Raw genomic sequence first — 20,522 nt, 5'->3', positions numbered from 1 at the left:
CGTGTGTGTGTGTGTGTGTGTGTGTGTGTGTGTGTTTCCAACTCGACTGTCGCCTTGGAGTTCTAGCTCCGATTATTATTCTCCCCACACAAACAGCTGCAATTAGGCATGATTTTAACATCAAAGCTAAAAAAAAAGGAGTTAAACTAAACGTCTTGTGAATTTATAGTAAGTGTCCGTCTGACATCTAAGAATCTTGAGTCTTACTTCGAGTCTTCATTTTCGAAATATCTATGAATAAATAGTGTAGTTTAAAACTGACCGCGAGCGCTTTTTAATGGTCTGGAGTTCAACGTGATTTCACCCTCCAGCAAATGACTACACGACGTGAAAACTTTTATATTTGTGCGCTGGTGTTTCTTTTCTGTATCGTTCTGAAATGTACTTATTAATAAAGAAAACTACGCCGTCTGGAGCTTGTGCTTGTAATAGTAGACGTTTAATTACGTGGTGTGTAGGAAGAAGGACGAGGGTGAAAACTAGTCAGCAGGAAAGGCTGAATATCAGAAGACCACAAACTGCATCCTCTGAAATCATCATCCATTTGAAGTAGAGCCTTTCTCACAATGGTTTAACATCAACTGATGATTATAATAGAGGATTTAGAGCAGGACTGAAACCAAATAAACTGTCTTGTGAGTGCAGAAGCGCCTCCTCTGTCTTTAAACTTATTTAAGTGTAGATATATGGTGTTAAATCACTTTGGCTGAACTTGAACTGCGGCTAATCTGCATTTAAACCATAAGGTCATAAAGCTGGAGCAGTGTAAACACAAGCGTTGGTTTAGCATGTTAGCATCAAGGTTGTGTTAAAATTCTGATCAAAGACGACACAATTGTGTGAAAGACTGAAATTTATGTTGCATTTCAGTGAATGATGGAAATAAAATCCATCCTTTATGTCCGATCTCTACATTTGTTGGTAAAATACAAGGTCAGAAATCATTGACAGACATTAGATCAAGTGAAATTATGACATTTGGGTTTGATGTGAAGGCTCCCTCTCATCCTCTTTAGTCTCACCTTAGCGCCCGGCTCAGCTTGTCATAGTTCATCTGCGGTTTGCACTTCCTGGCCCCCCACAAGCGAGCCACCTCGTCCGGGTCCTTGATGACGAACTCCCCGTAGTCCCCCTGCCACGCGATGACCTCGTGGTACTCCTCTTTCCTCAGCAGCTCCAGGATGAAGTGCCACAGCTGGATCTGCCGGGAGCCCGGGCTCGACTCCGGCTTGTAGGCCCAGTCCGGGAAGGCAAACCCTGGAGGGCGAAAGAAGAAAATTGGGTTTAATAGACATTTCCCGGTAGCAGACGACGAAGGAACAGCGCATTTAAAGAAAGAATACAGGACAGATTAAACGTCTGAGTTGGCTCCGTGAAAACCTGCTGATGAGCATTTCTGCGAAACGTGTTCCCACAGACTGTGCAGTCGCACCGAAAAAACGTCCACGCTATCAACATCAAAGCTGGAATATCAGCGCCGTTACAACAGATTAACAGGCCTTGAAAATAAGTGCAGACAAAATATGAGGCATGGTTTTGCAACTATTATCAGAACACGCACTCCACAAAAAGCACACACACGGGCTATTATCTAAAAAAAAAAAAAAAAGAAAAAAAAAAGTTAAAAGTATAGGCTATGTCTTGTAAAGCTTGTGGGTGGCAGTAAAAGACTCAACACCACTTCAACAGAAGGCCAGGCTGAAAGGCTGAACAGCAAAGGCATAGTGACACACACACACACACACCTTATTAGGACCAGATGTGGCTGGCAATCAGGCTGAGAAAGCTGAGGGTGGGAAACATATGGGCACAATATAACAATGCTGAAGTTTGTGTGTGTGTGTGTGTGTGTGTTTATGTAACTGTAGAGAAACACACTACCCTAAATACCAGGGTTAAAATCAGTTTCCCACACTCCACACAGCCTGTCGTATCTATATAGGGTGACAGTGAACTGTGAACAATGACGGGCTCGCGGCTGAAAAGGCTGTAACCGTCGCGTCACGTGGCCAATCGACCCCGCGTTCGTTTACGACACCGTATCACAACCGCGCTGATATAACGTGAAAAGCGGTTGCATCATCTGCGCATGTAACAAAACAAACTTCTGATACTAAAACAGGAAAGTGTTTCTTGTCGGTATCCTTCATGGCCGTGTCGACGTTTGATAGGAAACTGCTCCGCAGACAATAGCCAAAAAGAACAGCAACAGAAACGAGCACAATACCAGATGGGGAAAAAAAAAAACTTGGTTAGCGGTTATAAAAAAACAAAAAAGGAGGACACACCTGGTAACTAAATTCCAGTGTGAAGTGTTATGTCAATATGGTGCACAGATGATGATTAAATCAATTATGACTGCTCCATTTACAAACATGTGCGCTGATTGTCTACACTGTGTGCTTATTGGGGGTGGATTCATGTGTGAATAGGGCTGGGAAATGGCAGCTTATTAAAAAAATGATACCTGATGTTTACTTTTTTTTATTTAAGCAAGAAAGCGTCTGTTATCTTCAAAAGGACATTTTTGCTACAACAATGTTTGCCCCCCTGCCTTAAATTCATAGTGAGCCGTTCACAATGAACCGGGTAAAAGTGCAACAACATCTAATCCATCTTTTTTTTTGTGAGCGGCCGACAACAGCCTGCAGAACGACATCGTCTGAACTGCAGACACGAGCTGCGATAATATCGATCGCGGCGCACTGATAAAGCTCAATCAAATCTTAAAACAACAACAAGTGCATGTGTTTACAGCACGCTTTGAAAATGAACATGTGTTTTCCCTTATCCAGATACAGATTGCATTTTATTAGCAGGTGTAAATGGAGACAAAGTGAGTCATGGAAAAAGTATCCGGCGCTGTGAAACCAAAGTCCACCTTCAGGTGTGCAGAGCGCGGCTACGTGTCTGCTAACGCTATCAATGTAAAGTGAGGGAAATATATATATAAAGAGTTTTTTCTGCAAAGTGAAATTCAGCCCTGGAAGCTGTTGGTGTTGTCGGAGGAGTCTGAACTTAGCAAACATCCTAACGCTGCCTTTGAGGTTGCTATGAGCTCCCTTGTGATAAACATCTGGCTGAATAATGGAGACACACACACCAGTTGAGTAACTGCAATCTGCTTTTCCCCTTTAGGACAGATTTAAGAGTTTCAAGCTGCAACATTTTATTTATTTATTTATTTTTTTTTTTTTTTGCAACAACGCTGGTGGGGCAGAGTTGCATTGTTTCTACTCTTAACCAGTTCCAGAACAAAACAAGATGCTCCTGATTGAAGACTCAATCTAAAAGCTTTAAGAATGTGTGTTTTAATTGTAGCAAATGCTACTTCTACCTCTCTCAGCTATTTTATGCTAATGTGGAAAAACTTAATTTAAGAGTTACTGCAGGTGTGGTATATGAGAAAGGATCTGGTTTCTGGCAAGTGAGTGCATGTTGTTCTACATTCACACCAGTCAGCCATAACATTATGACCACTGACAGGAGAAGTAAATAACACAATTCATTGTTCTGCTGGGAAACTTTTGGACCTGGCATTCATTCATGTGGTTGTTTCTTAGACATGTAGCACCCACCTAGACCAGTCGAGCCCCCCACCCTTAGAAGGCCCATGTCTATTGTCTTTTTAGGTTTTTAGGAAGGTGGTCATGATGTTATGTCTGATCCTTTTCTAGTTTGTGGAAAAGATTTATAGTTGAGAGGATTTGTGACTATATATTTTGTGTAGACTACTAAAAAACACTAAGTTTTATCAAAATACATATTCCTATATACACTGGCGTATATTAGAAATGAAAGAATTACTCGTACCTAGCCAGGATGGCAGTATTTATTTACCTTTCAAATAAATCTTACCCATCACATTTAAAATAGAAGCAAGTGTGAAGCGAAACTTTCACTTTTCAATACTGCAAACACTGTGGCACTTTACTTTCACAAACTAGCACTTTTTCTTTCCACAAAAGGTGGCAGCTAACACTAAAAGAGAAAATAAAAAATCTCACAAAAGGCATCTTAAGAGAAAAAAAACACCCTGATAAACAGGCTGGGCCGATGACTAATAAACCACATGCTGCTATCTGAGCTCCTATGGTGTTTCGCAGAGAGACAAGACAGACGAGCTGGCTGTGATCGTCGCTAATAGCCATTTGAAGGCAGATTACTAACGGGGTACGAGCATATGATTCACACACCAGACAATAAGGCTCTTGTCACCAGGGAACAGGTTAGTCGTTTGTGACACAGACACAACACACCGCGCTGTGCGCCGGGGTCCGCTGGTTATTGAGAAAAAAATAAAAAATAAAAAATACACATGTGCGCAACATTTTTTTTTTCCATACGTGCGCACATGTTGAGACGCGCGGCAGGAGTGGACCAAATCAAAGTGGGCGAGTTAATATCTATCACGCGCAAAAGTACACAGATACACAACACAGGTTAGTGGGGAGAGGTAAGTGGGTTCATGCGTGGGTGCACAGAGCACACAGACAAAGAACACAGGAATAGCAACCATGCCCACTGCGTGTGTGTGTGTGTGTGTGTGTGTGTGTGTGTTGCAGATGTCCCTGCTGACTCATAGCTCGCTCGTTTGTCGTTCGGCGTTCACAGATTCCGCCTTTCTCCCCCTCAACACCACTGCCATCTCTCCCGTCTTTCTTTCCTTCTCTCTCCTTCTTTCTTTCCTTCTTTCCTCTTTCATACTGTCCCTCCCTCACTCAGCCTCTCCGAAGACACAGTCTCCTAGCAACAAAAGCTTTTTAGCTCTAAAAATAAAACGACAGAGTCACGACAAACAAGACAAAATATGATTCAATTACAGAAAGTTGCCAAAAGAGTTTTTTGGACACAGATAGAGAGAGAGAGAGAGAGAGAGAGAGAGACGGGGTGAGGATGTGTTCAGTCTGAGGCTCGTTGTTTACAGCACAGTGGACACGATGCCCTGTCCAAAAAGCACCACAGCAGCCAGAGATGAATCTGTGTTTAAAGTACTCTACACCAACGCTGTTCAGTCTCATTCATCGTGTGACATCGGACGGTGTTGAATTCTGACAGATGCACAAGTGAACGTCCAGCTGGATGTGCATCTGTTACAGCTGGTGGTTAATGTAACGCGAGTACAAACACGGATTAAATGGGACAGAGCCGGAGGACGGCAAACTTGTTGTTGCGCACAAACAATCCTCAAGTGTAGAAACCTTCTTCGATGCTCGGCGGCCTCGGCCCTCGGGCGAGAGGAAAGTACACCAGCTCAATTTAAATTTTATAATGTTTAAGGTGCGGACACGGCAAACAGACATCAAATAACCAGCGGCAACCAGGATGTGACCTGCGTCTGCACAACTTGAACACCCTGCTAAGACAATAGCAAACAGCCGACGGGTTATTTGACCTGCGTGAAAGGAAATGGCTCTTCTTCAAAACCGGCGTGTCCAAAAAGCTGAAGCACGTGAAGGCGGCTGGGCTTCCTTTAAGTATAGTCACATTATTAATCTGTAACAATAGCTGCGTCTAATTTGAGGAAGTGGTTTTGATCCTGATCCATTAATTAAATGGCCAAAGACGAGTAGCAGCAGTTACCAATAGGTGGCAGTAGTCGCAGCCCCTCCACTTAAATCTGGTGTGAGACACAAGCTGCCTCTCATTTTCAGGCTGAAGTCACTCTATAATTAAAGAGAAGCGTGAGAATTGGTGTTTCACACATTTACCAGACAACAAAGGAAGTTATATATAATAAGAGGGGAGAGATTTTAGGGTTTGAATCACCAACCATCTCAACTAGTATTTCTAGCCGTACTCAGCCGTATGTAAAAGTTTATTACCTACATTCTAAATGTTACTAAAGTAAAAGTACAAAGGTTTTAGCTTTAAATTAGACTCCAGATAAACAAAAATATGTTCACATGTTAATGAGAACTTATTTTTGATTAATACTTGCACCTAAATCTACACTATCAATTGAAAAACATTATTTGAAGATAATACCTTGAGTCTGAATCCCCAAACTAAGTAGTAAAGTTATAAAATGAATGTAATAAAGTAGAATATTTGTCGCTGAAATAGTATCAGACAAATGAAAAACTCAATGAAAGTCCAAGTAGATCATAGTTTATCCAACTTTGTTACTTTTCCGAATGTGCATGTAAAATAGTTTATGTAGAAAATATTACTCTTCCATGCACTTACTGGCAAGTCTTATTGTTTTTGTTCACACTTGAGCTGAACAGAAAGTGTTACTGGAGTTTAAAAAAGGTAATCTCCCAGAGAACCTTTTTAAAACACTATCTGGACGCTTATCAAACATAATGCCAACACGTAAAGCTGGCAGTAAACTCTCTGCACGTCACTGGAACGAGTGTTACCGGTGATTAGCGCACAGATACGGCCGACGGGACAAGAGGTCTTGGCTGCAGAGCTACAAGTCAGTGAAAAACGGGGCCAGAAAAAGACAAAAGCTTTTGTAATATCTGGCAAGCTCGACTCCAGACAGGAAGAATTTCTGATTGTCAGGCCGAGGGTGAAACACGCCATTTCGGGCCTGGTCTAGAGTCTATATATAGCCAAGCACAGCAAGCAGAAAAACTCATTTACTATTAGCCTGGAGTCCAGAAACCACCTGCCTTCTCTTTTCCAAGAGAAACACACAATCTACGCAGCAGCAATCAGTAGGTGAGCGGGTTTAACACTCAGGTCTGCTTTTCTTAGGGACTCTGACGCCACCGCAGTTGGAATAGCGCTCATAATAACTGATAGCCATCATCGGGGTATTGTCCAAATGGCTTGCAGCCGCTGAGACCAAAACACAAAACGGCCGCCTCTTTCTCTCCCCTCAACAAGTTTCTTTAACATGTTGTTCCATCTATCCATCTATCCCCTGGTTTATTTTTCCCTCCCTTCCTCCTATTCTTTGGTGGGTCTATATTTAGCCACTGGAAAGGTCGGCGGTGTGTGTCTGTCTGCAGGGTAATGATTAAGGGGCACGGGGAGCGACGCAAAGAGGTAACAGGCCAGGCTACATGAAATCTAGACAGGGTTTTTGTTACATACACACACACACATATAAATATATATATATATATATATATATATATAAATATATATATATATATATATATATATATAAATATATCTCAGCGATGGGATCAGGACAACACAGAAAGGCAGGAAATAAATGAGTACAGAGCAGGAAACGGGGAATCTCCGCTGGGCGTAAACTGTGCTGCCATGTGCGGAAAGTCATATTTCAGGGAGAAAAACACAAACAAACAAAAGTAAAATGAATTCTGATCATTTGAACTGAAGAATGAAGAAGGTCTTGCCTAGTTAACTACCTCTCTGCAACACTGGAATCACAACAAGTCTAATACTGCTTTAATGAGGAGTCCTGAGCCGCAAACTACCGTTTTAAAAAAAAAAGCTCCTCATTGAGCTGATCTCATAATTACCCTTAAAGGACGGAGTTTTAGATTCGAGGAGCCAGCGGCTTAAAGCCGGGGAGGAGTTGGGGGAGAGGAGACGAGGATGAGGAAGAATTCAGGTATGAAATGCAGCAGGAGAAGGAAGAGGGAAGGTGGAAGGGAAAGGGAGAAGCAGAAGAAGAAACACAATTCAGCGGAGATCAAAGGGGGAAAAGGATGACTGTCCGCAGGTGCACGGCGTGAACCTTCAACCTCACCATCTCACATGATCCCCCCCCCCCACTGCATCACTGCATAGGGCTTAGAGACAGACGGACAAACAGACCGTCAGAGACCGGGGAGGACGGAGGAGAATGAAGGGAGTGTTAGGGAAAATGTGTTTACATGTTCATTTCCCAACTAAGAGACAAACAACGTAGCACGACGCCAAGAAAACAGACTGTTTCAAGGAAAGACTGATAGAAAATCACATGTAATAGTGCAAATCTTCATTGGAGGAACTTTCAAAGACACCCTGTCTTAAAAAAAAAAACGATCAAGTTGAAAATTTTTCATTTTGAAATGACACAAATTCCACAGACTTGCAGTTATTAAAGACTTCAATGTACAATGGCTTATTTTGGGTTATTTGGTAGATATGGCAACGCCACTAGAGCCTCAAGTAGCCACCAAAGCAACTGCACGATTTAAGTCAGCCCATGGGTTCTTGCTGAGGTCATCTCAGAGTTTAGAGATCCAGCTTTCAAATAAGAAGGATGCTTCCCATTGAGTGTTAGCAATCCAAACCAAACAAAGCCCTGTCACTCGGGATGAACTGTTTTAGAGCACAGACAGCTGCACTTCTGTAATTTCAAGCCTGCAGGAAAGAAAAGGGGTTTGACTTTTTGCCACGGCAGTAAAATAAAAAAAGAATATAAAGCATCTCTGCTACAGCTGAGACAACTGTACGACAGACGCTCGAGCGCATCCAGACAGAAAACCTGTCGCATCCTGGAGGCTGTGATTAAGCTCGCCTGGGGTTGGTGAGCGTGCGCGTTCGAGAGCCAGTTATTATAGTTCGACATGTGGGGAAAAGCTCCTGTGGCATTCGGGGGTTACACAGCTGCTGCTGATGCCGAAGATGTCTGAATCATGCTGCTGTGGTCACTCAGCTGCATCTTTTACTCGTATCAATCATATAAGGACATCAAGTGCTATCAGCACCAAGGAAAGGCAAACTATAAATTACTGCGGTGTTAATGAGAAACAAAAATCCTAAACAATCGCGTTGGTGATGATCTCAGAGCTGAAAACTGCTATCTGCTAATCGGCAGCGTCTGAGCCAAGGTTGGAGACTTATCAGTTTCAGGCCTACTTTCCCAGAGAGAAGAGCACATACATGCATGTACATGTGCACCGAGACTTGTCTGAGCACGTCTTCCCTCCAGAAAACGACAGTCCTGCGTAACGTTCGGCTGTAAAAGACTCTCGGTTATCAGATTGAAACATTGGAGTGTATAGTGTTACCACCATATTCTTGTGTGTGGACACACTTTTTGCACGGTATTGGGAAAAGTCGGACGCCATAAACTGTAAAGAAGTGGAGCTCATGACTGCACCTCCTCCATATTAGTGAATGGGACTCGGGGCCAAATCAAAACACGAAAGTACATGTGAAATAAAGTATTTTTAAGGATAGTTTCTGTCATTTCAGGTAGTTAACAGTATTACTGACTGTTCAATTCATTTTTCTGTGAAGTTTCGATATTAAAAAACAGGATGTGATGTCACAATGATGGACGGTTTCGTTAAGCGGGTAAATCGGGGGCATTTACATGGAAGTACAAGCTTTGAGACAGTAGTAAGAGAGAAGTAAAATGAAGACTAGAGGCGTAAAGACATGACCTCGATGCAGATTTGGTTCAAACACACCGTTATACATTTGCACTTACTGACACACAAGTTTGCATGTTTTATCCTCGGTCTGTGTGCAGGAAATAAATCAGACTGACACCCTGTAGGGTGAAGTCAGCCAATGTTAAGCCCAAGAAGCCAGTCGGCTTCACAGTCAGGCAGTTTCTTCGCTGATTAATAACATCAAACTAGGCAGTCGGCTGGCAGAACGAACGAGACAACCGCGCTCTAAATGAACGGCTTTGTAAAAGCTAAAAAAAAAAAAACTCTGTGAAGTACTGTGCCTACTGAAGTGTCATTAAGATGCTGAAGCTTTTGTTTCAAGAACTAATGACAGACAAACAGACTTGGAAGAGAAGAAAAATAACCTTGAAGCAAAAGAGACGCCTTTTCACTAATTCTCTGCATTTTAGCTGCGTTTCCCCCGTAAAAGTATTAATTCAGATCAAATGACATACTGTAATCAGATATGATGTGCTGTACTTGTCCTGAACGTTCAATTCTGCTACTTACTCATGTCGTCCTGAGTGATAATAATAATAAAGTGAATTATTTGCATATTGGCGGTGTTATGCTTTAGAGCAGGAGACGGAGCGAGAAGATAAATATCTGTGTTTAAATGTGGCTTCTGTGTTGTGGCTTTGTCACCAGACTTACTTTCATTTTCCTCCAAAACACACACACACACACACACACACACACACACACACACACACACACACACAGAGTGTAAATCTGGTGATTTCAGCTACTGGACTGAGCCATATGAACAGTAGTGAGTGCGCATACATGCACGTAACCACACACGTACACGTGTCACCGCAACCCAGAAATAAGCCTGTAACTCTTCAAAATCATCGGCGCTGTTTTGAGTGACTCATTCTCGTACATCCTGCCAATCAAACTCCATCCCCTCCCTCCACCGTCCCGGCCCCCCCTTCTTTCTCATAACGCTCCGTTTCCTTTCAGCATCTTTCCACACAGACACACAGGCTCCACTGTCGATTTGCAACAATGGTGGAGGTTCAATTCGTGGACGTGACTGTGATACGACAAAAAAAAACGGGAATCAACAAACCACTCCTTTCTGCGAGTCCACTTGAAATTAATTCGATCTTAATTCTCCCGAAGTCACGAAAGCGTTAGTCACGGGGCAGTCGACTAATCGCAGAGCAAACATCCAACGACAACGTGCATATTTGTCAGCTGATTAAGACCCGGTGTCTTATTTTTCTTCTGGATAAAGTTCCACTACACTGTTAGCCAACGGAAGTCAATTATTCAAGATCACTAATCCAAGATCCCGTGGTCACTAGTGGACGCTTTAAGGCTGTGGGTGTCTCAGTAACCCTTTAGATAAATGTTTTGTGTTAGATGTAGGGACCATCAGACTCAAAGTTCAGAGGGTTTTCAACAGTAGAATTTTCCACCAATCACTGCCACAAGTCGCTTGAATTTCATTCACGTCTCTCCTCTTTATATCGAATATTAATGTCCACACAAAATAGAATTAGCAAGAAAAAGCAGAATACTAGACAGATAAGGTACAGACTAAAAAAAAAAAAATGTCCTAGGATAACTTTTCCCTTCTTGTGCAAACTTGAATGTTTTAACTCTGGGTCAAAGCTCTTCTCTCTTTTTGAAAATCTATTAAAGTAACACTACTTGAGACGGATAAGTGTGGCCTGATAATGTTAGAATTGATTCCCTGCCCACTTAATGTCAGATCAGTGCATAAGCTGGTTAGTTTATTGGAGTTTATTGGTTAGAGAATCCTTTTTTTTTGTTTCAAAAAGATAAGTGACATCTAAAGGACTATTAATCACGAGCAACACTCTTGATTCATGTCTGATTAACCTTCATTGTGAATTGTTCTTGATTAGATCAACTCAAATTGCTCCTGGACATCAGACATGCCTCAGTGCCTCAACGTCTACATTTTTATTTGCTCTCACTGGCAGAAAGCTGCAGCTCTGACCTGCCATTCTTTTATGATCGGCTCATAATGTTCATCTAATCCGCAACATGTGGCTTATAGTACAATCAGAGAGACAGTAATTTGCTCTGGATGAGTGTTTCTATGAAATTCTTCAAATGTTGAACAGCCAGCATTGGGACTTTTCTACATGTGTGACGTCTGGGTGCGTTAGTCAGCCTTTCCTCATTGGCAGAGTCACCGCAGTCTTAATTCCTCTATTGCATTAAAGCTGGATGTTCGAGTCTGTAGACAGAGCGGCTCGCTCCCTGTGTAAAAAAACATTAAAGACAGAGGCACGACGGCGTCACCACAGGGAGATGGCAGCCCAAATGAGCACGCCACGATCGCGGGCTGCAGTGAGAAAATTAGAAGAGTGTGTGTGTGTGTGTGTGTGTTAATGCAAGACAGATCTCACCCATTTTCGTGGCATGTTGGGGGGTCCGGGCCCCACTAATAAAGTGCGCATGCTGCGAGTGGGCGAGATGAGTGAGCGACTGTCTGAGGGACTAAGTGACTTTCACGTTTCAATAAAACGAGAGACTCGGCTCGTTCATCACTGCCGTCGGCCTGCAGGGACACCGCACTGGATGACGCAAGTCAACGAATGAACGAGGACGCCGCAACTCAACTTAATAAACTCAACATGTACGTCGATGCCGTTATTCAACGGTGAACTATGCAGCGTTCTTTCTCATTTAGATCATTTGTTTCAATTAATCAAGTCGCCTAAGCAAGAATGTACAGATCTTTTCTTTTCTTCGGCTCAAGGTTGAGGCTTGTGCGATAAAGACGGGGGCAGACAGACGTAACAACTCTCCGCTCTGATCAAAAGGTGACATTCTTATCACCGACATAATTTACGATCTACCTTTGAAGCAGCCAACGAGACGAGCCCGACGCTTCACCTCCCTTCCACAGTTTCAGCAGCCGAGTCGCATGTAGGGGCTGTTAACTGATATGAACGGAGGCCAAGATTAGCGTCTCAATCACCTGACAATTCATCATCGCTCTCTTCTGTTTTCATATGTTTCACATTAACAGTAGAGAGGGGGGGCTATGCGGCTGCTGGTGGTGGGAGATAATGTGCTGCCAGTTAAATATGTTTTGCTTGGCCGAGCAAATTGGTGGAGATCAAAATGCAGACCAATCACGTCTGTGGGGTCGGCCAGCTAACCCCGCAACTGATCAACTGTGTTGTACATGGCTAGCTAGAAGGAAAGGATTATGCTATCATAATTTAGTCGGCAAACATCTCCCAACGTCTTTGGATCCTTTCTTCTTCTTCTTCTTCTTCTTATCGGCCACTTCCATCTTTGATCTGGCCAGAGGGGAGATATGTGCTGTACATTGTGTGTTTTTCAGCCGGAGACGGAGAAAAGGGTTTAAGTGTACATATTTGTTAAAGGGTGAAAAGCTTACATGACAAAGAGAAAGCGTGCAAGGGTGTGTGTGTGTGTGTGTCCACTGTGTGTGTTTGTGTAATTTGGAATGTGGAAAAAGTTTTCAGGCCATTACCCTTCAGGTATCCACACATATATATATATTTTAGGTTACATCAAACATAAATACACACACACACACACACACACACACACACACACACACACACACACACACACACACACACACACACACACACACACATTCCCAGGACAAGCTGTGGCAGCCATAAGAAAGCGAGAGGAAGTCACATGGCTCCCAACAGGCCGATAACTGGAGCAAAGACAACAGACGAGGAAGAATGTTTCTCTTGTGTGCTTTTTTTTCCAAAGACAACCACACGTCTTCTTAGCTTTGAATGCCCCAAACAAGCAAATAACTGGGAGCAAAAAAACTCTCTCTGGCTTTATTTAGACAAAATATTACACTGTTTTATCGTTTCTTTGGATGCAGTTAAGCTTGACAATGTAAAATTAGCACACGGCATCTCTTGGTGAACCTGGATCCTGCAGGACCTAGACACTGTAACCTTTGCACCTTACTGGTTTCAAAGAGCTTAACTAGACAGTCAAGTGGAAATTATTTATATTATTTATCACGTATTATGTCAGATAACTGCTCTTTTTTTAAATAAAGTTGTGGATTATTTAAAATATGAATGACTCCTGATAAAATGTTGTTTATGTTTAATAATAATTCAAAAGAAAAACTGTAAAAGGAACAAAACAGAGTTGATCATGAGGTTTAACTCTCATTTATGTCGCTTATGTACAGAATTCGATGCGAACTAACAAGCAGCTGCTTCTCGTCATGAGTCTAAAATACGAATGCTGGGTAATTCCTGGTTTCATTAAAGATGAAATGTCGTGTCTAGCAGTTCTTAGAAATCATTAAAAACCAGCTGGTGGAAAGAAATATGCCTCTAAAGGTTCTGTTTAGAGTCCCACCTGAGACGAATCTTAGCTTTGGACTGTAACATGAAGGGATCCTCTCGTTCGGTTCAAGGAAAAGAAAATCTAGTTCCATTCAAATTCTTCATGATGGTACAGTTTAGGGAGCGCAAAGAAAACTAAGAGGACATAAATATAGTATATAGAGTAGTGTCCCCGTCGCACTTGAAGACTTCACAGTTAATTGGGAAGTGTGCCAACCGTATGAGACTAAAGGAACAGACCAATCAATGACCTGTCCCATGAAATAAAACTCAAAAGTGGGAGACAAAAAAAAACACATTGCGAGATTAAAAAACCAACAACTGCATATTCCACCAGTTTGGGTTCAGTTAGACTCTCAGCCCCTTCGTGGAGGTTTAGGTGGCCACACATTCAGCCAACAGTGTTTGTTGATTTTTTTTATTTTTTTTTTTAAAAACTACCACGTTTTGTATTTATGAATAATAAATTAGCTTGGCTCTTCTGAAAGCTGGACATTTCACACTTTCAATCAAGCAAGTGTGGACTAAAAATGCAGGTGCACCGCCAACAAGGGTAGCGACGGGAAAAGAGTCTGGGCTGGATCAACCGTAGGTCCAGCGACCACAAAACCAGACTGTGCTCTTTTTTTCTCGTTGCAACCTGTTGGCAGGTTTTCCACCCTCGCGGCTCTTGAGGTGGTCTCTTCTCAGAAAACGTAACCAGTTTATTTTGCATCGTTCAACAACCGGTTTATAAATTAGCAGATTTTTTTTTTTTTTTTTTTTCCCCTTGCTGGAGACTTTCCACAGCAATGAATGCCACCGCTCTGGATTTTTTAGTGCATGTCAGTGCTCCTATTTTATTGTCGGGTAATAGATGTTGCCACCCACCGTAGGTCACTCTAATTGCCTGAACATAACCTGGCAGGCCAACCACTCGTCTTTGTTAAAACAGACTCTCTAAAAAACAGATGGCATTTGATGGATGTTTCTGCTCCAACAGAAACTTGGTTGCGACTACTTTACCACTGGCACAGGTAGCAAGTATTATACAAGGCCACACCTAAAACATTTTTTTTTACACATGCACTGCTGCTCAGAACGTTTCTAGACATCATCCAGAGCAGCTGTGTGCAAAATGTCTGAATTAGTCGGACCGGACGTGAAACAGACTTTACACCGCCAGCTCCCAAAAAGTCTGTGCAACGTGTGCATAGAGCAGGTAATTGTTCCAGAAAATTCACAGAGAGCGAGTTTGATTGCTGATGTGCATCACGTCCCGTCTCCTGACACCATGTCCAGGCGCCACCCATCAACTAAACCATACTGAGTTTTTCCAGTGGTTCCCCCGTTGTCTGCTACAGACGTGACAGGGTGAATCTAGACAATGTCCAGCGCCGACTCTCCTCACATGATCTGCAGTTTATGTGCAACAGCAGCTCTGGTCTGTAAAATTAGATTTAGGATGTAGGTGTGCGGATATATGTAAATACACATGAAATGACATGAAGGACAGGGATTGTTTGTTCTTTGGTTAACTGTTTTAAATGTTTTTAATCTCTGACGTAAAAGAAAATGTGTTTCCTTATGTCTCAGTAACTGTGTTTACTTCACACTTGCCTCCGAGCTAAATATATGCACCGGTGTTGGATCGAGGCCTTATCAATGGACCTCGTCACGTGTTGTCGCGGAATATTAGTAAAATCGAAAATTCGTTGTTATGTAAATGCTGAATTCTGGTTGCCGTTAAACATGCTCAAACAATTCAAACTTGCCTTAAAGCTAAATTTAACCTGGTGTGCAACTCTTCAGAAATGTAGCTACGCATCGCGGCAACAGCTGTGATTGATCCTAAATGTATTTCCTCGTCCACGTCTCAACATGTAAAAGGAAATGGAAAAATTCACCCACTGCCTCGTACGCATAATACACTCGTACGTCTTCTCTCATTGGTGCGTTGCAGGGATTTTTGTAAAAAGTTACCGCTGTGTGTTATTTATTGGCTTCAACTCCAACCTGAACAACAAGAAGAAGAAAACTCGTGAGCAGCAGCACAGAAACCAAGCGGTCAAGTTTAAACATTGTGTGCTGAGGTGTAGGTTCGACCCAGAGGCATAAATCTAGCTTCATCCTTTCTCCAGAGCGTGGAGGGAAAAAACACACACTTTCACGGACATCTACCTCAATCCCTCTGGCTGTAAAAGACACCAAACACACCCCACCCTCTGGTTCTCCACAGACGATAACCACAACACAATGCACAACTGTCCACACCTCGTTCAGTTAGAATGACTCCAGACAAAACAGCCACAGACAAAACACAAACGTCTACACCTTTTTGTATCTCTCAACCTTGGTTTGACTCAAAAAAACCTCCAGAAGAGCTCCAAGGGCGAATAGTGGACATAAAAAATAAGTGTCTGCATTTTTTTTTTTTTGACTTATCAGGATTACACGACCATCGCTTTATAATATACAAAACCTATCTTCAGTATTTTTTTTTTTTCGCCTGTGGGTGTAAACACTAAATGCCAACAGAGCGCATATTCATGCAAATGAGATTCACAAGTGTGTGAAAGAACAGCGAAGCCGGAAACCAAGTATCCTGTCAGGTGTTTCAGAGATATGTGTCTCTTCCTTATCTGCTCGGTGAAGCGAGTGGTTGGTTCCACTTGACCTACTCTGTCCTTTCATGTGCCTGGTTGTGGGGTGGGGGGGTGGAGGGGTGGGGTGGGGGGTAAACACAGACTCATTCAATCATGTCAATCAGAAATACAGAGTCAACAGGCTGATGGACAAAGACAGATAACATGCCGCACACATTCTTTGAGACTACGAACTGATACCGTCTTTACTCTGAAATCCCCACTGTGAAGTGAAGATTGGGCTCAGATTAGAACTCGCTGCCTTCAAATGCAAGTTGTGAACTTTAGGCTCGGTGCCAGGCGCTCAACCACAGAGGTATGCTTCTTTCTAAACTCAACATACAGGCGTTTAACAATCACACAAAGATGAATTCATCATTTAAAAGGGCAGAGAGGATAATTCTCCTCAGTCAGTGACCTCAGAAGACCATAACGCGGCAGAGCCCCAAGGTATACTCCAATTAGAGTAATGGGTGCAGCGCTCATCTAATCTCTGCCGGGACAAAAGTTTTTCTTTATTGTTATTGCTTTTCAAGCTGCGTGTAAAGTCCACAGCTGCATTTTTACAGGTTCAAGCTCAGTCTATGGGTGCTGTTAAAAAAATCACCTGGGAGATGTACGGGATCGCTAATTGCAATCAGGGCAGACGAAGCAGGTCCACGTGAAGTGTGTACACACACACACGCACACAAAAAAATGGAAATTACCACAGTTTATCAAAAGTAACTACTGCAGCGCAACATTACAAATCGATGATTCCTAATGGGTTTTGCAGAACAAAAGGGTAGATTGTGCTTTTAATGTCTGAGCTGCTGCACAACAACCACCATAGTGCCCTTGGGCGACACACTCAAAAATCCTCTAATGTCCGAGATAAAACTGCCGAGATAAAAATGTCATGTGGAATGCGTAAAACTCCAAAAGAGCGATGGTGATGAATGATGAATTGTTGCATTTTGTACCATTTCTAGAATTGCTGAGAGGAACTGTGTTTCGTAACGTCTCGATAATCCTCTTTACCATTACACGCTATGATTGGTCCAAAGCATGATAACTAGGGCTCGGTATCACCACTGGTGCCCAAATCAATTTGAATTGTCATCACTTTAACAGATATTTCTCGTAGTCGTAGTATAAACCATGTTTTACATAGTTATGAAGGTATTCTCTTCTATTTTGTGCATATTATTACACCGCTTTTATATGTAAAGGCCTCAATGACTGTCAGACTTTCCTGTGTGTGTGAAGTTTGTTTGGCCAGCATGTCCTGACTCGTGCTACCTGTTGTCTATTCTCTAAGCTTCGCACGGGTCACCAAAGCCACTGTACATACACACTTCCAGGAAAAAAGAGAGAGACAACCATAGCGCTGCTGACCTGGGCCACCACTTGACTGTACACCAGAGAAATGTTGACGTCACTCCGCAGTGGTTTTTCCAGGGTCTGCATGCCCAGGCTTGGGCCCAGTAGTAATCAGGTATGTGATCGGGTCAGACCTTGAGTTGACCTGATCACTCGCAGCAACCACATAATGGGAGGGAAACCGGGGAAAAGGTACATCCTGTGAAGCATTTTTCTCCCAGCAGGCTTCTGTCATGATTTAGTATCTGTTGGAGAGACACATTTATGGCCTGATCTAACTGGTACTGCCAAGGTCTGGTTTTGGTTAGGCCCATTTCAAAATATAAAGACATACTGGTGCTAAGTGCTAAGTACCAACTAAAACTAATGTTTACTCCCGTTTATTTTAAGTATAGTGGCCCGTCGGCGAAGAAACTCAGGTAACAAAATAATAAGCAGTGCTCCTTTATTCCATCCACTCTGAAGCCGACTAGCAGCACATGACACTACAGTGTCTCCATTAAATCACATGGAGACGCTGTCTCCTAAAACACAGACTGAACAACCACATCGCTGTACATCTGTCGCCAGCACCTCTTCTCAAAACTTTCCCCTTAGACAAACAACTTGGCCTCAACTTGTAGTGTAATTGTGCCGTCTCTGGTGCCAAGAGTATAATTCAGTATAATGGTGAGACAGTAACACAACAGAGTCCTTCCCAAAGGAAACTAACGGCATCATTTTTTAACAAAATGAGCCTGCGGTTCATTAGCTTTTGGTCTAACTCATGTTATTAGATCCATTTGCATCTGCATAAAGACGTCTAGTTGCCCTTCCTGTAATTACAATGGGCCGAGTCAACTGCCCACAACCAAATGGTCTTCCTCAAGGGCAATTTGGCCTCACTGGTAAAAAAAAAGTCAAACACTCACTTTGTTGTGACCACATCAGTGTCAGGTAGAGCTACACGGTGACAGACATATGGGCACGCACTTACACTCGCAAACACTTAAATACACTCATAAACAGCGGCCAAGCCCTTACCAGACTTTAACACCGACTAATTGCTCATGTATGGCTCCTTTCACTCCACATACAGGGCAACAAAGCCGGTCTACAGCTGTGACGTCTCACATGTGGCGTGTTGTTGATATAAGGAGTAACACAAGCGGAAAATTGGGAGCTGGTGCTGGTGGGGCCAGACTTCAGACTTCCTGATAGGAAGAGTGTGGAGGTTGACCCATATATAAATATATATTTGTATGTGGACACAGCTCAGGGTTCTCATCTGGGTAATACTAGCCTTTCTTGTCAAACTAAGCTTCATCATATACTTATGTCACAGCGAAAGCTTCATTTAGAGCTGTGCAACCCCTAGAATCACTCTATAGATAATGAAATTTATTCATTAATTTAGTTTTAATGACTACGTCAATACACCAACAACAATGTGAACTCCTTTAAAGTGTATATAAGCCCATGAACTACAGAAAATAGCTTGTAAATAGACAAAGGGAGATCTGGTGCACTGTACATGGTTAAAACAAAGCTGCCTGCTTTTAAAACTAAAGGGAAGTGCAACATAACTTTGTTAATCTGGATATCTGGATAACGGAAACCATTAGGACTGAACACAATGCTCAGAAGTCTGACATGTTCGCTCCAAGTCCTTCTCTAAAAATAAAAAGCGACATATTCACGGTCTTGTAAAAACTGAATTTTTCCTAAACTGTCTTGCTGTTACAAACTTTCACTTGAATATTTATGACCCACAGAAGAAAAGAGAAAAAAAAAAACACTTCAACTTTACTACTGGGGGTAATTCATGGATGCAGAGCTGCCAAGTGCCAGTTGCATATTTTGTGCATGGGTCATATATGATTTCAAGCAAATTTTTCTCGACATACAAGCAAACGAAGAGACCCCACTGTGAAAAATGTCGCTTGTGTTTGCGATTTAAAAACAAAAAAGGCAGAGGAGAGATCTAAAAAGTCTTATTTCTAATTACGATGTTGTGTTGTGGTCAGGCATTCCCCTCTTAAACATCTATTATGGCTACTGGACCTCTGCCTGGCCAAGATCACCACAAAGCACTCCTGACTAAACTGAGTTTTAAGAGCACTAAAATGCACAAATCATAACCCAGGCAAGGAAAATCATAATCATCTCATTGAAACGAAGGAAAATGTCACAGAAAAATGAGTGGAATTTGAAAAAAGGAACGGTCTGAGATTTTCTGCGTTAAACTCCATTTCCTAGTAAAACTACGCTGGCACCACTTGGCTCAAATTGTCCCATGTGTTCAAACAGGTTTTACTTACAAAGAGCCTCACGGGAAGCAAATTGAACTAAATACGTTTCCTGATTTATTCTTAGACTCTCGTGCAGCGTGTAAAAAAAAAAAAAAACTTAGGAGAATTACCCAGCGTGTTTGAGTTCCTGATCCAATCATGTGTAGCCACTTTCTACCTTTCTCTGCAGGCTTTGATGTAGAGATAAGGGAGGAAAACTGGCTGGTTCGAGTTTAAAAATAATCAAAATGAAGAAAAATTCCAAGTAATGCCGGCTCTGCATCACTACCTTTAGGTAAAATCTTTACATTTCATTGGATTTAGACACAATTTGATTAGTGTTATACATATTTTCTGTCCCAAAGGTGCTTTCCCTGCACTTATCTTTTAACCCACTTTTGTTAAAAATTAAAAGGCAAATCAAATCTAAAGCAGGTTCAAATCAATTACCACTTGTTGCATGTCATTTTAAAAACTTTACATGATTTATTTTAAGTCTGTCAGCACGGGTGCAGACATTACAGAGCACCTTGGCCCCCTGACCCTGCTCTCACTGCGGATCTCTCGGTTAAGTTTAATGTAATAAAGTTTTCAAAAGAA

The 20,522-nt window shown here is 42.2% G+C and overlaps 1 protein-coding gene across 1 annotated transcript in view; it reads right to left on the bottom strand.

Annotated features, from left to right (window-relative positions):
• The window catches only part of erf (Ets2 repressor factor), a 32,195-nt gene that overhangs the window by 10,336 nt on the left and 1,337 nt on the right, over positions 1-20,522 (bottom strand). Inside the window, exon 2 of the mRNA XM_047605438.1 lies at positions 1,023-1,257. Within this exon, the coding sequence (XP_047461394.1) occupies positions 1,023-1,257 (235 nt within the window). The remainder of the gene's footprint in view (positions 1-1,022; positions 1,258-20,522) is intronic.

This window comes from Mugil cephalus, chromosome 14 (assembly GCF_022458985.1).
Source record: "Mugil cephalus isolate CIBA_MC_2020 chromosome 14, CIBA_Mcephalus_1.1, whole genome shotgun sequence".
Taxonomy (NCBI): domain Eukaryota; kingdom Metazoa; phylum Chordata; class Actinopteri; order Mugiliformes; family Mugilidae; genus Mugil; species Mugil cephalus.
Note: the sequence above shows the minus strand (reverse complement) of the source record. Positions and strands in the feature narration are given on the sequence as shown.